The sequence below is a fragment of the Acipenser ruthenus genome, chromosome 7, assembly GCF_902713425.1.
Source record: "Acipenser ruthenus chromosome 7, fAciRut3.2 maternal haplotype, whole genome shotgun sequence".
Lineage (NCBI taxonomy): Eukaryota > Metazoa > Chordata > Actinopteri > Acipenseriformes > Acipenseridae > Acipenser > Acipenser ruthenus.
In genome coordinates this window covers 56,120,559-56,138,712 of record NC_081195.1, presented here as the reverse complement: position 1 = coordinate 56,138,712, position 18,154 = coordinate 56,120,559, and the positions used below count along the sequence as shown (strand labels likewise).

The 18,154-nt window shown below is 36.0% G+C and overlaps 1 protein-coding gene across 5 annotated transcripts; it reads right to left on the bottom strand.

Annotated features, from left to right (window-relative positions):
- Positions 1-3,059: 3,059 nt before the first annotated feature.
- LOC117415964 (interferon regulatory factor 5-like) lies at positions 3,060-16,115 on the bottom strand. 5 transcript variants are annotated; one of them, XM_034026940.3, is made up of 9 exons: positions 10,502-16,115; positions 9,930-10,138; positions 7,824-8,010; positions 7,328-7,353; positions 6,455-6,482; positions 5,883-6,254; positions 4,813-5,202; positions 4,104-4,222; positions 3,060-3,801 (listed from the first exon to the last, which is right to left on the bottom strand). In XM_034026940.3, the coding sequence occupies exons 2-9, from the start codon at positions 10,101-10,103 to the stop codon at positions 3,604-3,606; spliced, it is 1,494 nt and encodes a 497-aa protein (XP_033882831.1). In that variant the 5' UTR covers positions 10,104-10,138; positions 10,502-16,115; the 3' UTR covers positions 3,060-3,603. The 5 variants fall into 5 exon arrangements, with proteins under 5 accessions (XP_033882831.1, XP_033882830.1, XP_033882832.1 ...); XM_034026939.3 differs by having other exon boundaries at positions 15,757-16,115; XM_034026941.3 differs by having other exon boundaries at positions 9,930-10,129; positions 15,757-16,115.
- Positions 16,116-18,154: the final 2,039 nt, after the last annotated feature.

Genomic DNA, 18,154 nt, shown 5'->3' with positions numbered 1-18,154 from the left:
GTCCTGTTTGCATTGAACTAGTCAGACAGGTTTAAGAATACCATTGGTCACATTACTTTTTGTTTCACTAGAACTACAATTGACTGGTTTGCCTCACTTAACCCCCGTCTAGATTGCACAATGTATCGGGGGAGTAAGGATAGTTCCCACTACAGAATATTGAATGCCGTTAATCAGGGTGTTCTGTTAACTCAGTATAATATTTCGAATGTAAGAAAACTCCCAACTGACATTTGTTGTAGGGGAAAACAATCTCACTTGTCCTCATATAGCAATGTTTATTTAGCTTTTGCATCATTAAAGTGGAGCTACCAAAAATACATACTAGAAAGTTATTTGTTAGCCGTAAATATTTCCTTTTGTCTAACACTCAAGTTATTACAGGTTAGAGATGCTTATCCATGGTGATGGGGTATAGTAGACACTTGAATTTTGAAATGATATATAGAGAGCTCCTTATCCAATTGTGAGGAAGCTTGGCAAGGAAATTTGTTTGTACAACTTCACTTTGACCTGTGACCTAAGATGGCTGCCGTTGTGGTTATGGGACTTGGGTTTCCAATGATAGACCCAACGATTTGAGATACTGCCTTCACACTGGATACACAACTGTATACTTTCATTCTCTTAGTCAAGTTCGATGGTGGGTTTCATACAGGAAAACCTCACCCTTTTGTGGCCGTCATTAAGCATCCACATGAGGAGAGCTGCTGGCACCTCTTCTACAACTGCTCTCAAACTATTTCGGCTTGCAACTTGATTTTTTCAGTTGGGCAAAATCTAATGGCACCCTTCACTTTGACCTGTTAACTGTTTGCTCAAATATTGCCTGTGGCATGGTGAAGTGAACCACTAGCCTATTTTCCCCTTTACTTCATGTGAGAGCAAAAGGCCAATGCTGTGCCTACCATGGGTCCCCATCCTAGAGAGACAACTAGTCACAGCCAGGATTTGAACCAGCCAGTTTTTGATCTCATAGAGTTGTAAACAAATAAAGGGCTAAAGCTGGGATAAAAACAAATTAAACAAGATGTATTTGGGTCTAATTTATTATAAACAATAGTAATAGTTATTCAGGGTCTTGTTTAACTTGGTCAGGGATGAACATTTTAATTGGCATGACATGGCGTTTTGTTAGTCATGCGACGTTTCTAGTTATGCATTAGTTATGTTTCTTTCACTTTTGTTTCCAGTGTGATGCAAAACAGACTTCAAACTAGAAACAAAAAGTAGTTTATGTAATGGACCGCAAATAATTATGTAATAACTAAAGGGTGCATTAGAATTGGAGATTTTATGAGAGCAAATAGCACTTGTAATGGTGTGACAAATGCATTGAGCCCCTTTTTAAAAAGCTCTAGGCAGGAGCCATCAGTATACATTCATGTTGCGAATAGAAGTGTAATGGCAGGCAATAACTTGCACACAGTTTTAGAATTTTTTTTTTTTAATGCAAAATTGATATTTTATAAATCTAATATTGTATTAATGAAGGTTACTATTTTTTTACATTTCTATTTAAATTCAGCTTAAAACATTCTCTGATTACCCCATTACCAGCTTATTTAGAGTCGCCTGTTATGTCTATACCAAGTCACCTGTTCATTGGTCAGAGCAATAAAAAAAACTGACCAAAATGGCCAGTCATCCTGGCTAATCCACTGTTCCTGGCTGATCCTCCATTCAGCCAGATCGGTGCATGTATGTCAATTTAATTGATACTTGCTACACTGCTGTCTCAATTACAGGTATCTGAATGATCTTCAGTAAAATTTGGGAAGCTAGTAGATACAAAATGGACAATCAAAACAAAAACTGATTAACACCACAGCTGTTGACATTCCCCAGGTGTTGCAAAAGCAGGTCACCTCATCTCATGTTCAGTACCTGCAATGGCAGTGCATCACTCACCACTGTATCCTATTGATTTGATTTTTTTTAACACTATAAACTTTACAGCCACACCCGTTTTCTAAATATGTTTACACTATTCTCAGGTCTGTATGTGTGACATGCATAACTAAGCCCAGTATGATATGCATCTTAATATAACACTGACCATGCTTGGCTTTGAAGAAAAAGCTTAAGCAATTAAGAAATTCGGACCAGAATCTTCAACTTCTTAAAGCTGGATCTTGATAATGGAACCGTCAACTTTAGCAGCTTGTGCAACTGCACCTGGTAGTAGTCCTAGAACCACATTGCACATTGTTTGGTGCCTCTGCAAATTCGTATTTTTTCCACCGTGGCATTAAATAGTGCCACACTGAATTCATAACCCCCTTCATAATGATTTGAATCCTCTGAAAAATGCACATTCACACACAGATGAGAGGAATGTAACCAATTACACTGCATGTCAGGCTTTACCACAAGTGGCCCCAGTACTGTAATTTTTGTATTCTCCCAAGAGGTATTTGGACAAGTGTGACAATTCAAAGGACTAAGAGTTTTAATTAAAAAAAAATATATTCTGTGGTAATTGGCTTATTCAGGTGTCCAGGCAATGATACGTGGCATAATTTGGTAAATAAATATGCTTTATTTTGGCATACAATACCTATATAATAATGAATTAATGTTGTGCTCTTTTGGGTAATTTAGACACCTACCAATTTTAGAGGTGGTAGCCCCAGAGGAAAAGGGGAGGGTTGAAAAGGATCACAAATGAGTTGTCAATATTACATCAGCGGTTCCTGCAAACACCACTGCATTGCTCGGATTTCAGCAGACACTTCCAGTAATTCCAGATAAGAGATCAACATTTGTTTTTTTTATTGTTTTAGGGCCTGGGTTGCTATTACCAGTATAATTAAAAACTCAAGACTTATCTTATTAGTTAATGAGAAGTATTTAATTTCTATGATTCAGTGAATTCCAAATGTAAATCTGTTGGCAAAAAAAGACTGATCACATTCTTGAAATGTAGGCAGTGTCTTATTTTACTTTTGTCACATAATTTGTTTTAATGTTTCTGAATTTAAATAGTTACAGACACCCTCCACCCTACTGAACTATATCTTAATATTGTGCCATTAAAGAAATAATTTAACAATGAGTAAAATAAACTTATTCATTGCAGCAGCTGACAAAAAAATTCAGACCTGAGACAGAGGCTTTGAACATTATATCGGGCACTAAAAATACTAGCAGATGGTTCATTATCATCACTCCTTTACACTTCACTTGCTGGAGGCAAGTAACATTATTAAAAAATAAAGTTCATAACTTCATACATTTGCTGTCCTCAAGGTTACTCGTACCTTTTTTTTTTTTTAAATCAAGAGATCAGCTTTGGGCTGTGTGCGGACTGTCCACAATTTTCAAGTTCTTTGATTTGAACACTCACACCATCTAAAAGAGAAAATGAAGTGGCAAAACAACTGGTGCCAAAAGAGGGTCGTACTTTAAAATTATTACAAATGGCAAACCATGCTGATCTGCCAACATGTTCAGTACATACTGTTTTTTTTTCTTCTTTCTGTTAAGTCTTTTGGATCAGTATGGTTTATGTTCAATTGTTTTTATCCTTCTCTACTACATATCGATCATCAGCATATATCCGTTTGCAAGAGCTATTTGTTGTCAAGTGTATTCTGTTCTTTAGTGGAGGTCAGGTTGCTGCACGCCCCACTGCCCTTGAGTCTGTTGGTTCTGCCAGATCCGGTGAAGCTCTTTGAACTGCTCCACCGTCTGGTCTTTCAGGTCTGGATTGGAGATCTGCAGGCGGATGCTGTCGGTCGACCATGACAGTTCACCAGAAAACATCTCGGTCAGAATGCGAGCAACCACAGGGACAACCTGAGTCAGAATAGGGCAAAAAAAAATGGTTAACCGAAACAAAACTAAAACGTTTTTGCAATAGAATAGTGTTTTATTTTGGTTGAAAAACTGTTTTCAATATTTTTTGCCACTTGTGAAAATACACATTCATGTGACTATAGGCCCTATAATTAAAAAATTAAAAAGTGTAAGAGACAGATATGTTTCACAATAGCAAAGATTTACAATTTCAGTTGGTTCCTGTGCAGAGCCCTCTCAATTTCATATTGTTGGTTTAAACATTATTATGGGTTTGGAAAGGCTGTTGTCAGTGTGTTTACCTGGACAATAATAAGCTTTTTCTCTTTTGGTTTCCTGTCCGGCCAATCCTCCCCAAAACAGAAGTATATTTCAAAGGGAGGTGGGGCGTTAGTTTCTCCTTTCTGATACAGGATCAGTCCTGTCACACAAAAAAAAAATCAAAAAAAAAAATCAATCAATCAATCAGTGACCATACTACCATAAGCCATTATCTTTTTGTAAGGAAAAATAAACCCATTAGACAAATTTACTTGGCAGATTTACCTGGCTGGAGCATACAGTACAAGTTAAGTAATTATTACTGCAATTCTATGTCAGGGAAGAGACTCAATGTATATTTGATTTCCTTCGTTATCCTGTTCCTGCAGTTTTAGGGGGGTATTATTTATTTTATTTTTTTCTATGTGACATAATAGAGCATACCAGGAATTATAGAATGTGAAACTTATTGCATTCTTGGTAGCACAGTTGGTTTACATTGTAGCCGAGTAAAGGGAAACGGGCGACTCTTGCTAAAATTCAGGACATGTTAGATAAACCTTAGAACCAGGTACTACATAGTTATTGATCTATTTGGTCACCCATGTGTTCCAAAGTTATTGTATGTAAACTGACAGGAAGGGCCCTATTTTAATAATTTTAACAGCGGACGTATTTAAATGTGCTACAGTTTAGGTCAACTGAACAAACACATCCTCACTTTTCACAATAAAGGTGAGCACTACTCACCATGAAGGAAGTCATTCAAGCTGAATATTTTGATTTTCTTTTCCCTTTCGATAGGATTGGGCCCAGCTTCCTCCAAGACTCCTGGTCCAGACCAGTATACCTTACACTGGCAAAGGCGTATGGCATAGATATCCTGTCCGTGGATCTCCAGAATGAGGCCTCTGTCCATGACGTCCAGTAGTTGGTTGGTGTAGTAACGTTGCTTCTCGTTGGGAATCTCCATTGTGTTAGGGAACAGCACCTGCTGCAACGTCACAGGCCCAAACAATTCCACCTGGTCTGGCATGGGCTCCAAGTTACCGTAGTACAGACGACAGCCCTGGGGGTTACTGACAGTCAAGGTCCCAGCTTGCTTCCCACGATACTGGAATTTTAGTTCTAAATCTGTCACTAAAATCCAAAGATGATAAAACATACATTTATTTATTTATTTTATATATATATATATATATATATATATATATATATATATATATATATTTATATATATATATATATATATATATTTATTAGTACTGGCAGGCAGTCAACCAGCCAGCCAACACTTAAACAATCAATGGAATCACAAACTCCACAATTACATACTTCCAGATCGAACATTTGTAAGAAATCCTAAAAGATCTCCCAAGAGCAATATTCTGACAATGATCAGCATTTAGACCGGGGTGTATTATATTATACAAGCATGAGAGTAAGGAATAAAAATAATTTAGAAAAATGGGACTCACAGTGTCTCCAAAAATAGATCTTAATGCAAAATATATACAGTAGGTGTAGGAAGCCCAAACACTCATGTGTTGGCTAACCTGACAATTAATTAATACATAGACATTTGTCAATGCCCAATGTTGGTTCAGAAGCATGGGTTCACATATCCAGAGTTGTATTGATTTTTAGTCTGCCATGCCATGCCATTAAGAATATGACACCTAATCCCACATTTATTGAGCTGAAGTAACCTGACAGATCTCATATTTACTGAAGGTTTATCATTCAATATGCAGCGCTTGTGAGGCCTCCTGCCAATGGTTAGATTATCTACTGTCTAGGAAATAGAAAACATGTCTTACATGGTAGCATATGTGGACTGATGAGCAGATCGTTAATACACAGCTGTGGAGGTACTTCTACTTGAGGAAGTGTTTCTGCAGGAATGGTTCCATGTGCCATATCTACATGACCTGCCGGGGTATTGGCATGTGCAAAGCCTCCATGTCCAAGGTTTCCCACTGTATGTTCTGGCAAAGGGAAGTTACTAGCAGTCACAGGCACACTTTGGTAAGAACCATCTCTTATACCGAGATTGCCATTGGGGTTGGTGGTGATGTTGCAAGGCATTGGCTCCATTGAGGGAAGACTGCGAGGAACAAAAGTTCCATTCATACAGGGGTTGAACTGCAGTTCCTGCTTGAATGGTGGATAAGATGGGAAACTGGTGGGGGCTGGAAAGAAGAACAATTAATTTCACATTCAAATTGGGTACTTTGAACCATGTCTTGAAATCTGTTTGACATGAAAACCCCCCCAATTTAACACAGTTTGTTGTGTAGAATTAAATGTTTAAGAGAACCAGGCATAGACAAACAACATGACATTGATGCTACATTATTGTAAAACTTTAAATTTACATAAAAGTCCTTACCAATAGAGAGGCCACCTAGGTTTGGGAGCTGTAAATAAAAAAAAAAATATTGATATTACAAGGAAAGTAGCGCAGTAACAAGAAGCAAATCATTGCAGTGTATCCAGGCTGAGCTTCCCCTTGCACCAATGTTGCACTCTGATTGAAATTAAGTACTGTGGAAACAAAAAACCAGCACTGTTGCAGGAGGAAGCGTGATCTGGATACACTGTGATCCTCAGAAAACATTTATTTTTTCTCCTGGTAAACACTCACAAGTAAATGTTGAGAAATGTGCTGTCCAGTTGACTTATGAACCATAAAATGAAGTTTTCAAAAGTCAGCAATACATTTAAAAACATAACGCTGCGATACGGACAACATGGGACACACACGTAGGTAACGTAATGTTTTTTCCCGTAAACCTTGCAGGGTTCTGTAACTCTTTAACTGCAGATAGTACAAGTTATCTGATGATGGATTAAAACTGATGCAACTAAACACATGCAATGGCAACAGACAAAGGGATATTGTAAACTATGCAGGGTGTTCTGAACACTGTAATAGTCACTCATTTTACAACTCTGTATTCCAGCATCCAAGATATTGTTCGGAAAGACAAAAGAAACATTTGGAATGGTGTTTACCTATATCATTTACCTATATAATTCATGGTATGCAACAATGTATTTCTAAGATTTTTAAATCAATACCACAATTTTTTACCCAGTATGTTTGGGTGTTCCAGAGCAACTTTATTTTCCATAAATAAGATGTTCAGCTCTTGCCATAAACCTAACCAGGCAATCAAAGTTCACCTGTTATAATTGGATAAACTAACAAAAGCTGGCACACTAATTTTTTTAATCAGACTAATTTTTTTTTCAATCTCACCTCTTCTTCCTCATCTTCAGCTGCATCTGGGGAGAGAAAAAAAAAGGAGATAGATAATCAGAAGACACAAAGTTCATTATTAGCATAACATCTTGCTTATTATTATTATTATTATTATTATTATTATTATTATTATTATTATTATTAATACTACTACTACTAATAATAATAATAATAATAATAATTTAAGAATTGGCTTGTCAAACTTTTTCTAACTTGCACATGACCCCCTAATTGTCTGCTTGTTTTGTTAAATTAAAATGGTACTGAAATGCTGAGGTGAAACGTGTTGTTTTAACAGCACAGAACAACCTGCCCAAACAGAATATTCCCTTATAATAGTAATACAAAACAAATTGTAGGGAGAAAGGGGTATTGAAGTTTATGTGGCAAAACAGAGCAGCACTTCATATGTACTAGTTGTGTTTTGCTGTCCACATTAGACTGAAAAGAAAAATGTATTTTGTTTAAACAGTTTTTTTCTCTTTATTTTTACCTCCATTGCATTGCTGGTCGCACACCTCGTATATTTTAAATGGCTCAACAGGGGTTTCCTTTGTCCCATCGTACTTCAGTTTAAACTCGCGACTCTTGTTGAGGGCACAGCGCAGGTTCGCTTTCCACTTGGCTGGATCGGGCTCATCCACGCCTTCCTGGTATTTCCCAGTCTCCAAAGCCCAGGCCTGTCAAAAAGGAAAATACAACTGAAACTAAGAGTCATGAAGTGGGTGGGAGGACACCATCATGTAAATACGGGCACTTTCTTCTGACATTTTCACAGCTCAACTGTCATGTTGTTCATTCCTACAGGGAACCTGGTACAGTTTCAAGCATGGAGCATCTGTCTGACTACTGGAATGCTACATGCAAGTTTTTAATTAAGGGAACATTGTTTTGTTATGTACCACACAGCTGTTATAAATAATGTTGACTCCTGTGTGCCAGAAAAAAAGTAATGGGACACAAAACCACTTTTCCAAACAGGTTTGATCTTTTTGTACAGAGGTTAAGACTTTCAGATGAACGCAATGACAAAAAGCAACACCCTTTTTACAGGGCCATGTTGAAATGTTGCCTTAATGCACCACATATTGTAATCAAGAATCCAAATCATTCTAAGAATCCAAATCATTCTAATGAAAACAGATCAACACATGATCAACAAACAATCTTTGTTGTAGTCCTGGAGTTGCCAGTTTATTACAAACTTTATATGAAGCTATGGCAAACAGCATGAAACCGAAATGATATTCGAAAATTCATTGATAAAAAGGAAACTGTAAATGCTGAACTGAAACTGTTGTCTTTGAAAAGAAGCCTGATGCTTACAGAATAATGTAGCAGACGTTCATATTTGTCTAGTTAGTATTTCTACTGATTTTCAACCACAATTAAGTCGTGGGTTGCACTTTGTAAGAAAAACTGGATGATAGAATAACATTTATGTGAACAAAAAAATACATTATTCCTTAACTCCTATTTCTCCAGGAATCAGAGCTCAAACAAGAAAACGTAAACTTCCTTTTTTGGGGCCTTACTTAATTGGCTTGCTGTCTGACAAAAAAAAAAAAACACTAGACAAAGTTTACGAGAGGAAAAATGTAGCCTACTGCCCCTGCACTGTATATACAGGTAGTGGACAAAAAAATGGAAACACCAGGGTAAATGAGGGACACCAAGTATATTGAAAGCAAGGGCTTCCACACAGGTGTGGCTCATGCGTTAATTAAGCAAATAACATCCCAGCATGCTTAGGGTCATGTATAAAAATGCTGGACAGGCCTGGTTGCCTATAATTATGGCTAGCATGGCTGCAAGAGGAGACCTCAGTGACTTTGAAAGAGGGGTGATTGTTGGGGTGTGTTTGGCAGGAGCTTCAGTGATCAAGATAGCTCAACTTGCTGATGTTTCACGAGCAACGGTGTCTAAGGTGATGTCGGCATGGAACTCCGAGGGAAAGACATCATCAGCAAAGGACAACAGTGGTCGGAAGTGCATAGTCCAGGATCGTTATATCCGTGCATTAATTCGAAGTGCAAGGCAAAACAGGCGAGCAGCTGCAGATCAATTGACTGCAAATTTCAACCTGGGGCGTGAGCAGCCAGTTTCATCAAAAACGGTCCCCCGAGAACTCCACAGAGCGGGATACCATAGTGGCCCAACGCCCTATTAAGTGACTTTACATTGGCGTTTCCATTTTTTTGTCCACTGCCTGTATAAGCAGTGATGCAGGGAGCAGTAGAAAGAGTATCATGGCTATGAAATAAAATGTAAAATTATCTTATGGACAAAATCAACTGCATTTTGGTTGTATCCATGCAGTCCTTTTTACTTCTTCCTCTGTTCATCAATGGTGCAAGTGACAGTTACCCTACTAATAGAGTCTAAAAACAGCTGCATACACAGGGCTTCCGCTTTTATTTACAAAGCTCCTGGTATCGTGATTGGTGTGACTCATGAGTGTCACTCTATCGGAGCACTGAACTGAGCTGTCCAAATCCACTGCAGACGGTGTCAATAGAGGTTCATGTTGAACATCGGTTCAGTGCAGAATTAATATCCCTTTAGTGTTGACCGCATCAGAAATAATTAAATGACTTACCCTGAAGACTGTGTTCTCGTCCTCTTGCATGGGGGTGTAGCGGGTAGCATGTCGCCAGGGTATCTGGAAGTGTTTTTGCTCATGGTCTAACCATTGCAGCCCAGGGTACTTCCCGCTGTTCACCTGGGAAATCAGCCAGGGTTTCAGGCGGATCCGTCGTGGCTGGAGACTCATGTTATGAAAGTGCCCCCACCACTAACCTAAAAAGGCTTAAAGAAAGAGAACCCATCCTTTTATATAGTTTATAGGGCTTCCGTGCTTCAAAGCCAAAACATTCAACTAGCCTAAAATGTATCTCTTGCAAATACTGTACAATAAATTAACATTCTTATTAAAGGCCCATGTTTATTGAGATGCCTTGTAGACCAGTGTGAGAAAAAAAGGAAGTGGCCATTTGCTTAATTTTTTAGCAAACTTATTTATTTCCTCAGGCCTCAACCACAAAATGTAGCAATTTCCCAAACATCTGTACATAAACCCTGTTTCTTATCAGTATTTCTTAATGGCTCACCAAAATTAAGTGAAGAAAGAATTGGTTTAAAGAACAAAATACTGTAAACAAAATTACATACTTCAACTTATTCTCAATATCAAGTCATATAGTTTGTATGCGGTTCAGCAGCAGCGCAGCATTGTTGTTATTGGAGGATATTGTTCAAATATTTATGAAGATGCCTAAGAAAGAACACGAGTAGTAAGCAGGTTTATTCAAACTGTCTAACCATAGGTATTCCAAGAAAGCCTTTGGTCATTTGACTCTTAAAATAGTCCAGTAGCATACAGTAGTTTTAACAAGAAATATATGATCTAATTTATGAGTTGTTTTAAAGACTGTTTTGATCAAATAATTAACGTTTTGTAGTAATTAACAGTTTTAATAAAAATAAAAAATAAACTTTGAAAATGTGCTTGAAATTGTGATAAGAACCAGTATAATGAAACCTTCAGGTTAAAGAACCTTGCTTATCAAATGGATTCCATAAAGGGATTTGTTGCCTATATTTGATCTTGGTCTTGGTTATTTAATTTTTTTAACGACTGTGATTTGAAGCTATTTGTATGGTACTGACACCCGATTGTCTAAGCAACTACAGTAAATCCTTGGGCAAGAATTGCTTTTCTGGTTTTGACTAAGCTATGTCGACATAGCTCGTGGTGACTTGATGTATTTTTTCATACCCATATTCAGAGTACTAGGTTGTGTTTTTCCCTGGTACAGTGCATGTCAGAACACACAGAAAAGCTGTCTGGCTAGTCTGCTCAGTATTTCCTGCCAACAGCAGCTCCTGGAGGCTGATATCTTTTTTTTGTATTTGGGTTTCCCACCTGGTAGAACGCCTTTCCAAATTCATATGTCTGCTTTTCAGCAAGTAGCTTTTTGCAGTGTGATGACAATGTGTTCACAAGAACCGAATATGAGCCATTACCATAGTCTTGTAACAGAATGACAAGTCTGTCCTTAAGGTGCCAAGTGGGCCACAAATACTTAATAGTCTTCAGTATGAGTTTTGCTTTTCCCAACTATTTGTGCTGAAGCTGCATCACACTGTATTTCAAGACAAACACCTTTCTCTTACAATACTTGTCTTTGTGTGGCTTGAAAGGTGGGTGTGAGGGATGCAGTATGATATTGTATGATATAATCAATTTAAATTTTAATCTCTGATTAAAGTAATAGCTCACAATGTTTAGGCAATGAACCAAAACAACTAGTTACTGCTGACTAATTGTTGGAAAATTCTATTGACTGAAGTCTGTTGAAACCTGTTCACTAACCCACCTTAATAAGCTATCAGCAACACAGCTAACCTGCTGAAATTAACATACCAAGCACTGATAATAAGCAAAAAATGTAAAGAGTGAGTGCATATCATATTGAGTGATATAAACAGTACATCATAAAAACTAGTATTGTCTATGTTTTTGTGAACAAAAACAAAGCATCCCCATCTTTGTAGGACAGACACTTCCATGTGACGTTGTCCTTAGTTAAAATCACCTGCAATGTGTGTACAGTAAGGCAATCTAATGGTTGTTTTGCAATTACAATCAAGTAACAATCTGCCCTTACTGTAAAGTATGTGCTTTTGGCTACATACAAAAATTCAAGAAAATAGGCAGAAATGCCAATATCCACATAAATTCATTAATAAAAAAATCTCACAGATGGAAAAATTGTGTTACATAGTGATCTTTCATCTCTGTATATGAAGAAACCATAAATAATAGGATTCAATCCTATTTATTTTGCGTCGCTCCAATGTCACCCTGGTGTCTCCCCTGCGTCGCCTGTCATATGAAAGATATTTATCAAAAGTATAGTTTCTATTTATTTTGTCACAACACATCTAGTGTGTAGGGTCCTTAATATTGTTTATTTATACCAATCTTAAACCTATAAAATATATATATATATATATTTTTAACTCATTTTGTTTTTACAAAAAAATCTGTTTGTGATCTGCAAGTTCATCTTTGTGTAATTATTACTTGTGAAAAAGCTGATGTACAAGTTTTAAATTCCTTCATTCCCATAGATTAGAACATTCTCCTGAGTGTGACAATATCATTTCAGAGATTTTGACATTATGTAAAGGACATGAAGAGTAGGCTTGAAATTCATAATTGCTTTACAGGTAAAATTGAATATTTAACCCGTTTATATTATTTATGCCACAATCCCAAGTTCCAGACATAGCAGAACCACCTCTGAACACACCAAAGCATTAGAAATCAAGCCTTTAATTTAAAACAGATACAACCCAAGCCTCTAGAAAGATTGGTAGAATTCCACTACATACATAACGGGGAAAAATGGTTTCTGTATTTTTACCATAATTAAATTGACAACCGTCAAAACAGCGATGCTGTTTACATTATACATTTTTGTGAATTCGTATTCAATTCTATCAAAACCTAACCTGAAAACTAAATTGAGTGTCTTGCATATAAAAAGTGATTTCAACACTTCCCCTTTTTAAGAAGATGGCTAAGTGCAGTAGGATGGTCTGATGATTTTAAACAGTTTGACAAAAAGCTTTAAGTGGGGGAGGGACTTGGCAAAAATGGAACTGAAACACTATAGCCTGAGGAGCATTTAAAGAAAAGCTTTAGCTTCTATCTGACATCATATCAACTTAAGAACTTTGTAGCAAAATCATTATCTGCGAGTTTTCATTGCATTAGTAAAAGTCTTTTTTTCTAATCCCCTTCAAACAAGACTAAAACAAGTCAACGGTGGTGATATACTCTGACTGAACGCACCTTGGACACAGGTTAAAAAAAAAAAAAAATAGTGTCTTCCACACAATAGATTATTTTTCAAAATATATATTTTTTTATTTCCCTCCATTCACATCATCTAATTCTAATATAAACCCACAAACACTTCTGCTTATAAGAAAATCAAATAGGTTTTAGTGGACAAACATCTGCCCTCATATGCAAAACTACAGCAGAGTATTGAGACAAAAGAATCTTCAAACAAGCAACAATATTTAACAGGGCTTGAATCATTACAATTTCTTCGAGCACCAAGACCAATACAAATGCAAGATTAAGACAGACATACAAGAACACAACTTCAAGCTTAAATCAAGAATTAAGGAAGGATAAGGGATGATTTCACATACATTTGATGTGCTTGTATTATATCTGGCTTGATCCTTGCTTTGTTATTAGTCTGGCTGAAACTACATGAAACATCCCTTTTTATCTTTTACTATGGCCTATGGTGAGTATGAACTTATGGGCTTATTACCTATACACTATGGTTAATCAAGCTCATATTGAAACTGGGATGAGTGAAACTGCTATTTCCCTCCCTGATAGTGTTTGAACAATGAAAACTTTAAACATGATAGTATTGTATCAGTTAAAATGAGTGGGATATTCCATCCTCTTTGCAAAACGGCACCTTACGGGTGAGTTTGTTATGCTTCTGAAACACAGAGAGAAGATAATATGGTAAGCATATTTCTGTTTCGGACAAGGCTGAATAAATGTATTCCTCAAAACATACTTTCCAATCCTCCTACATACATGGGGATCATCACAGATCCTCCAGCTGCCTCCTATATATGTAAAGTAGTATTCTCCCTCATTGCCAGCTCTCTACAATAGAAAACTGCTTCGCAACTGAATGATGTTTTCTATGGTGAGAAAAAAAAGGCTTACTGATAATGGACAGTCGAGAGGTGTACAGGTATATTCCCAACACAACAGGGTTCTAACCATAAAGAATAAAAGGGCTCAGGGGCCCAAGCTGTCTAAACATTACAATAAATAAGAGTGATCTAGTGCCTTTAGCTTAGTATCCCCACAAATTCTATCACACATTCAGCTTTCAAAATCTTGGGAGGTCAATAATGAAAAAAATGAAACCAATATTAGGTAATAATTGTCCAGTTATAAGTGTTTTAACGTATCCACGTCCTTGAATGTTAAGAAATGTGTAATGGCTGCCCATGTACATCACAGTATCCTCTTATGTACAGTATGTCAGTGTTAGATTATATTGATTTAATTCATTGTAAAACCACAAGCTATAATTACACATTTTAACATTTTTGAAAGCTATTCTTGATGACAGTCAAGGCACTACAATGCATTTTTGGTGAGCATTTATTGAGCAATGGTGATGATGATGAAGATAATCACAAGGCACATGCACTGTACACATTGTAAAGGTAAAGCACAGTGCCAGAAACTGATGACATACAGATTATCAAATAAAGTGAATAGGAAACGGTTTACTGTTTTATCATTTTACTGTTTTACCACTTGACTCTCCTCAGTTTCCTACATAGATTTTAGAATATACTGTATGTCTTACCATAAATAATACAACGTAAGACTTAAAATAGCCATCACACACATTTTTAAATGATACTTTTCAGTGTTCTAGGTGTAACTGAGTTAGCATGATGTTTGAGGATCCCATTACTTGAATGGGGCCCTATATGTTAGCTGTTGACATTTCTTTGTGTGTCTAGTGCAATTGATTATGTAGCCTACATATTTAAAAAGTACCAACAGCTACTGCAGGTTTAAAGGTTACCATGGAAAAAGTACATTGACTTTATTTAGATAATTGTATTTAACATACTAACCTACATAAATATGCCCTTGTCATTACTATAAAAAAGAGAACTTACTATTTTTTTGTTTTGTGAAAGACATGTGATTTTATTTTTTGCTGAGGAGCTGTTTACTTGGGTCACACTTTCCACCAAAAAGAGAATAGTACACAGACCTAAAGTCATCTTTCACTGATTTATAATAGAAACAAAAAAAATAAATAATAAAAAAAAAAATAAAACAGAGTAACATAAAGTCATGGCTATGAACACTACATTAAAGCAACTATAATTAACTAATGAGTGTATTTTATTGATTGATTCAATAATGCACTACCTGAACTCTGGGACAGTAACAGGGGATGCACTGTGTGGCAGGAGTACAGCACCCTATACCCTGTTCACTAAATACTACTGTGTTAACATGAAAGCTGTTTAGAAATTAAAAAAAAAAAATAAAAGAATTTAGAATATGAATGAAATACATTATTCAACACTAAAAAGGCATACAATTTAACAAAAATATCATCAGCCCATTAAATGTCAGTGTTTAAATACTAAAAATAAAGTCACGAAGGAATCTTAAAAAAGGGGGAAAAAGCAAGTAAACTAAACAATGAGGAATTATTTGTGTACTTATCTACAGTACAATTGCTGGGTGAAACCGCTTCAAAATACATCAGCTACCCAAATTAAACCTTATCTGGTTTAACTGTCTGTTAAACACGTCACGATTCAATATAACTTACCTAGACTCCCGTATAAACAGCTATACTTACTTGTCCTTCAGTTTCCTCAGTGTTCCAACCCCAACTACTCTCAGAATTTAAATAAATATCGCACCGACAACACCTCAGTTCAGGTTCAAATAGGCTACTCCTTACACAGTCTCGGGTACATTTAAACGCCTTGTCCTACACCTCATTTATAATGATCCGATTAGAACATGAAACCTAAGAATTGTATTTTATTATTTTCCAAGTCCTTCTGCTTCCTGGTTTTCTTGCAGTGCAAAAAAATGATTCGAAAGTGACGCAAAGTTTGCAGAACTTCTATTCACGTCCCACCCTTCCGGTTCGCAGTAATAGAAACAACGTATATTTGTGTAATATATAAACTCACCGGCGACCACCTAACTGTGAAAATAACTTATAGACCATCCCATTTAATATGTCTGCTTGAGCTTACATCAGGAAGCAGAATGGGCTTTTTTTTCTGTACACAAAAATAATAATAATAATCGCGTAAACCTATGATTCACTGTCTGGGAAAAATAACTGAAACAATTAGCAGATGAGATATGCAGAAGAAAACAAAACGTTGCCGTCACACAACATCAAAATACAATACAATTGCCGACAAATAGGCCTATTGTTGATCCCCTTAGGTGGCATGATTATTGAAACATTTTATCACTTTCACGCACTGCTATGGATACAGTTTACACAGACTCAATTGAGCTATATTTTCACATTATTACATAAAGTAAAAATAAAAGTAAAAAAAAAAAAAACTTGTAAAGCTTGATTGACCATAAAGTTGAGATCTTCCACAACTTTCCTTTTATTGTTAAATTGAACCTATTAAACCATTCCTGTCCTAGGATAGGTAAGTATATGATTTTAACTAGAGTGTTATTAAGCAGTAAAACAGAATGTCCAAACTAGGCTTCAAACGAAATATGTAACATTTACAATTCCCGGTTTCCCACAACAACTCCACGTCATTTCACGTCTTGACACATACCGTTTCCATGGCAACAGCTGTTTGAAAACGAACTGCCGAGGAAGATGAATATTTTATCATTTTGTTCTGTTCTGTTTGGAAATAATTGTTTTGCGGTTTATACATTAATAATAACAAGTCAGTATTTTTGAAAAAAAAAACCGACTTGAACACGTTGCCAATTGAACAGTCCATAACAGAACATGTTTTTGTACAATGAACATTGATATTTTCACTGAAATAAGTGTCAAAATAAAAAATAAGTACTTTCTACCCAGTACATTTATTTGTGTATTCTTCTATTAGGTTACAATTTCGAAAGGCTTTCAAATGCAATATCTGTATGTGCTTGTAAATCTGGACAATGATTTAAAACGTTTCTGGGGTTAGCTGCAACAGAAACCGTATTAAATAGTGTATAGCTTCTCCTAAGACATTGAATCTAACAACACAAAGTTTTAGAGACTACATGAGGTTCCATTTTAATTCTATTAATGGCAGTGATACTCAGAATAGTGATGATGAAACTAGCCCTTGAGACATTACTGCAAGCCTGAAGAATCCTTTACAGAGGGAAGTACAATTCTCAAAAAACAAAGTAAGGTTTAGCTTATTGTGATTACACATTTCATTGCCATTTCTTATTCTATACTATTCTTTACATACTAACTGTTGATGTCATGGTTATCATTTTTTTTCATCATACTAATAGTCCTAGCTGATTTTGAATTTACAGCTGTGGCAGCAAATACAAGTAACTTACATATATGTTTTACTGGTAGTATAAACTTGGCATCTGTTAAAAAAGGCCCAATTTTAATCAAAGTGATGCAATTCTGTTAAATTTATTGGAAAGTGTGTAAAAGGACCAGATATGAGTTCTGGAGAATCCTTTTTAGTTGATGTTTCCTTATCCATCTTTTTTCAAATTCCTTTTCATTTTGATGCTTTACTGCCCTGCACCTTTTTTTCCTATCTGCATTTCTATATTTTTTTGTTGATTACTGTTTTATTCAAACTGTATGTTTTTTTTTTGTTTGTTTTTTTTAAAGGACAGTGATACAGAACTAAGCTGGTCCAGCAATGAAGGAAAGATTGAAGAAAATAATAAAAGATATCAGAAAAGTTCTGAAAAATAATCATATTTAAAACATAACAGGTAAGCATTGCAGGCCATATTTTACAAAGAGAGGAAAGACTTAAGTCCCAAGTAGTTTGTATAATCAAAGTTTTACTGTCTGCCTGTTCCCCTCATTGGGGTTTGCAACTGTCCTCTAAGTTTTCTGTTGCCATTATAAATAAAATCAAAGGTGGAAATAAAACATGCAAAGACCGCCTGTTTATAAACTCCAGTTTTAAAATATTTATATATGTATATATTTTTGGTTTTTCAGATTATAATTTTGGGATCAATGACATCAA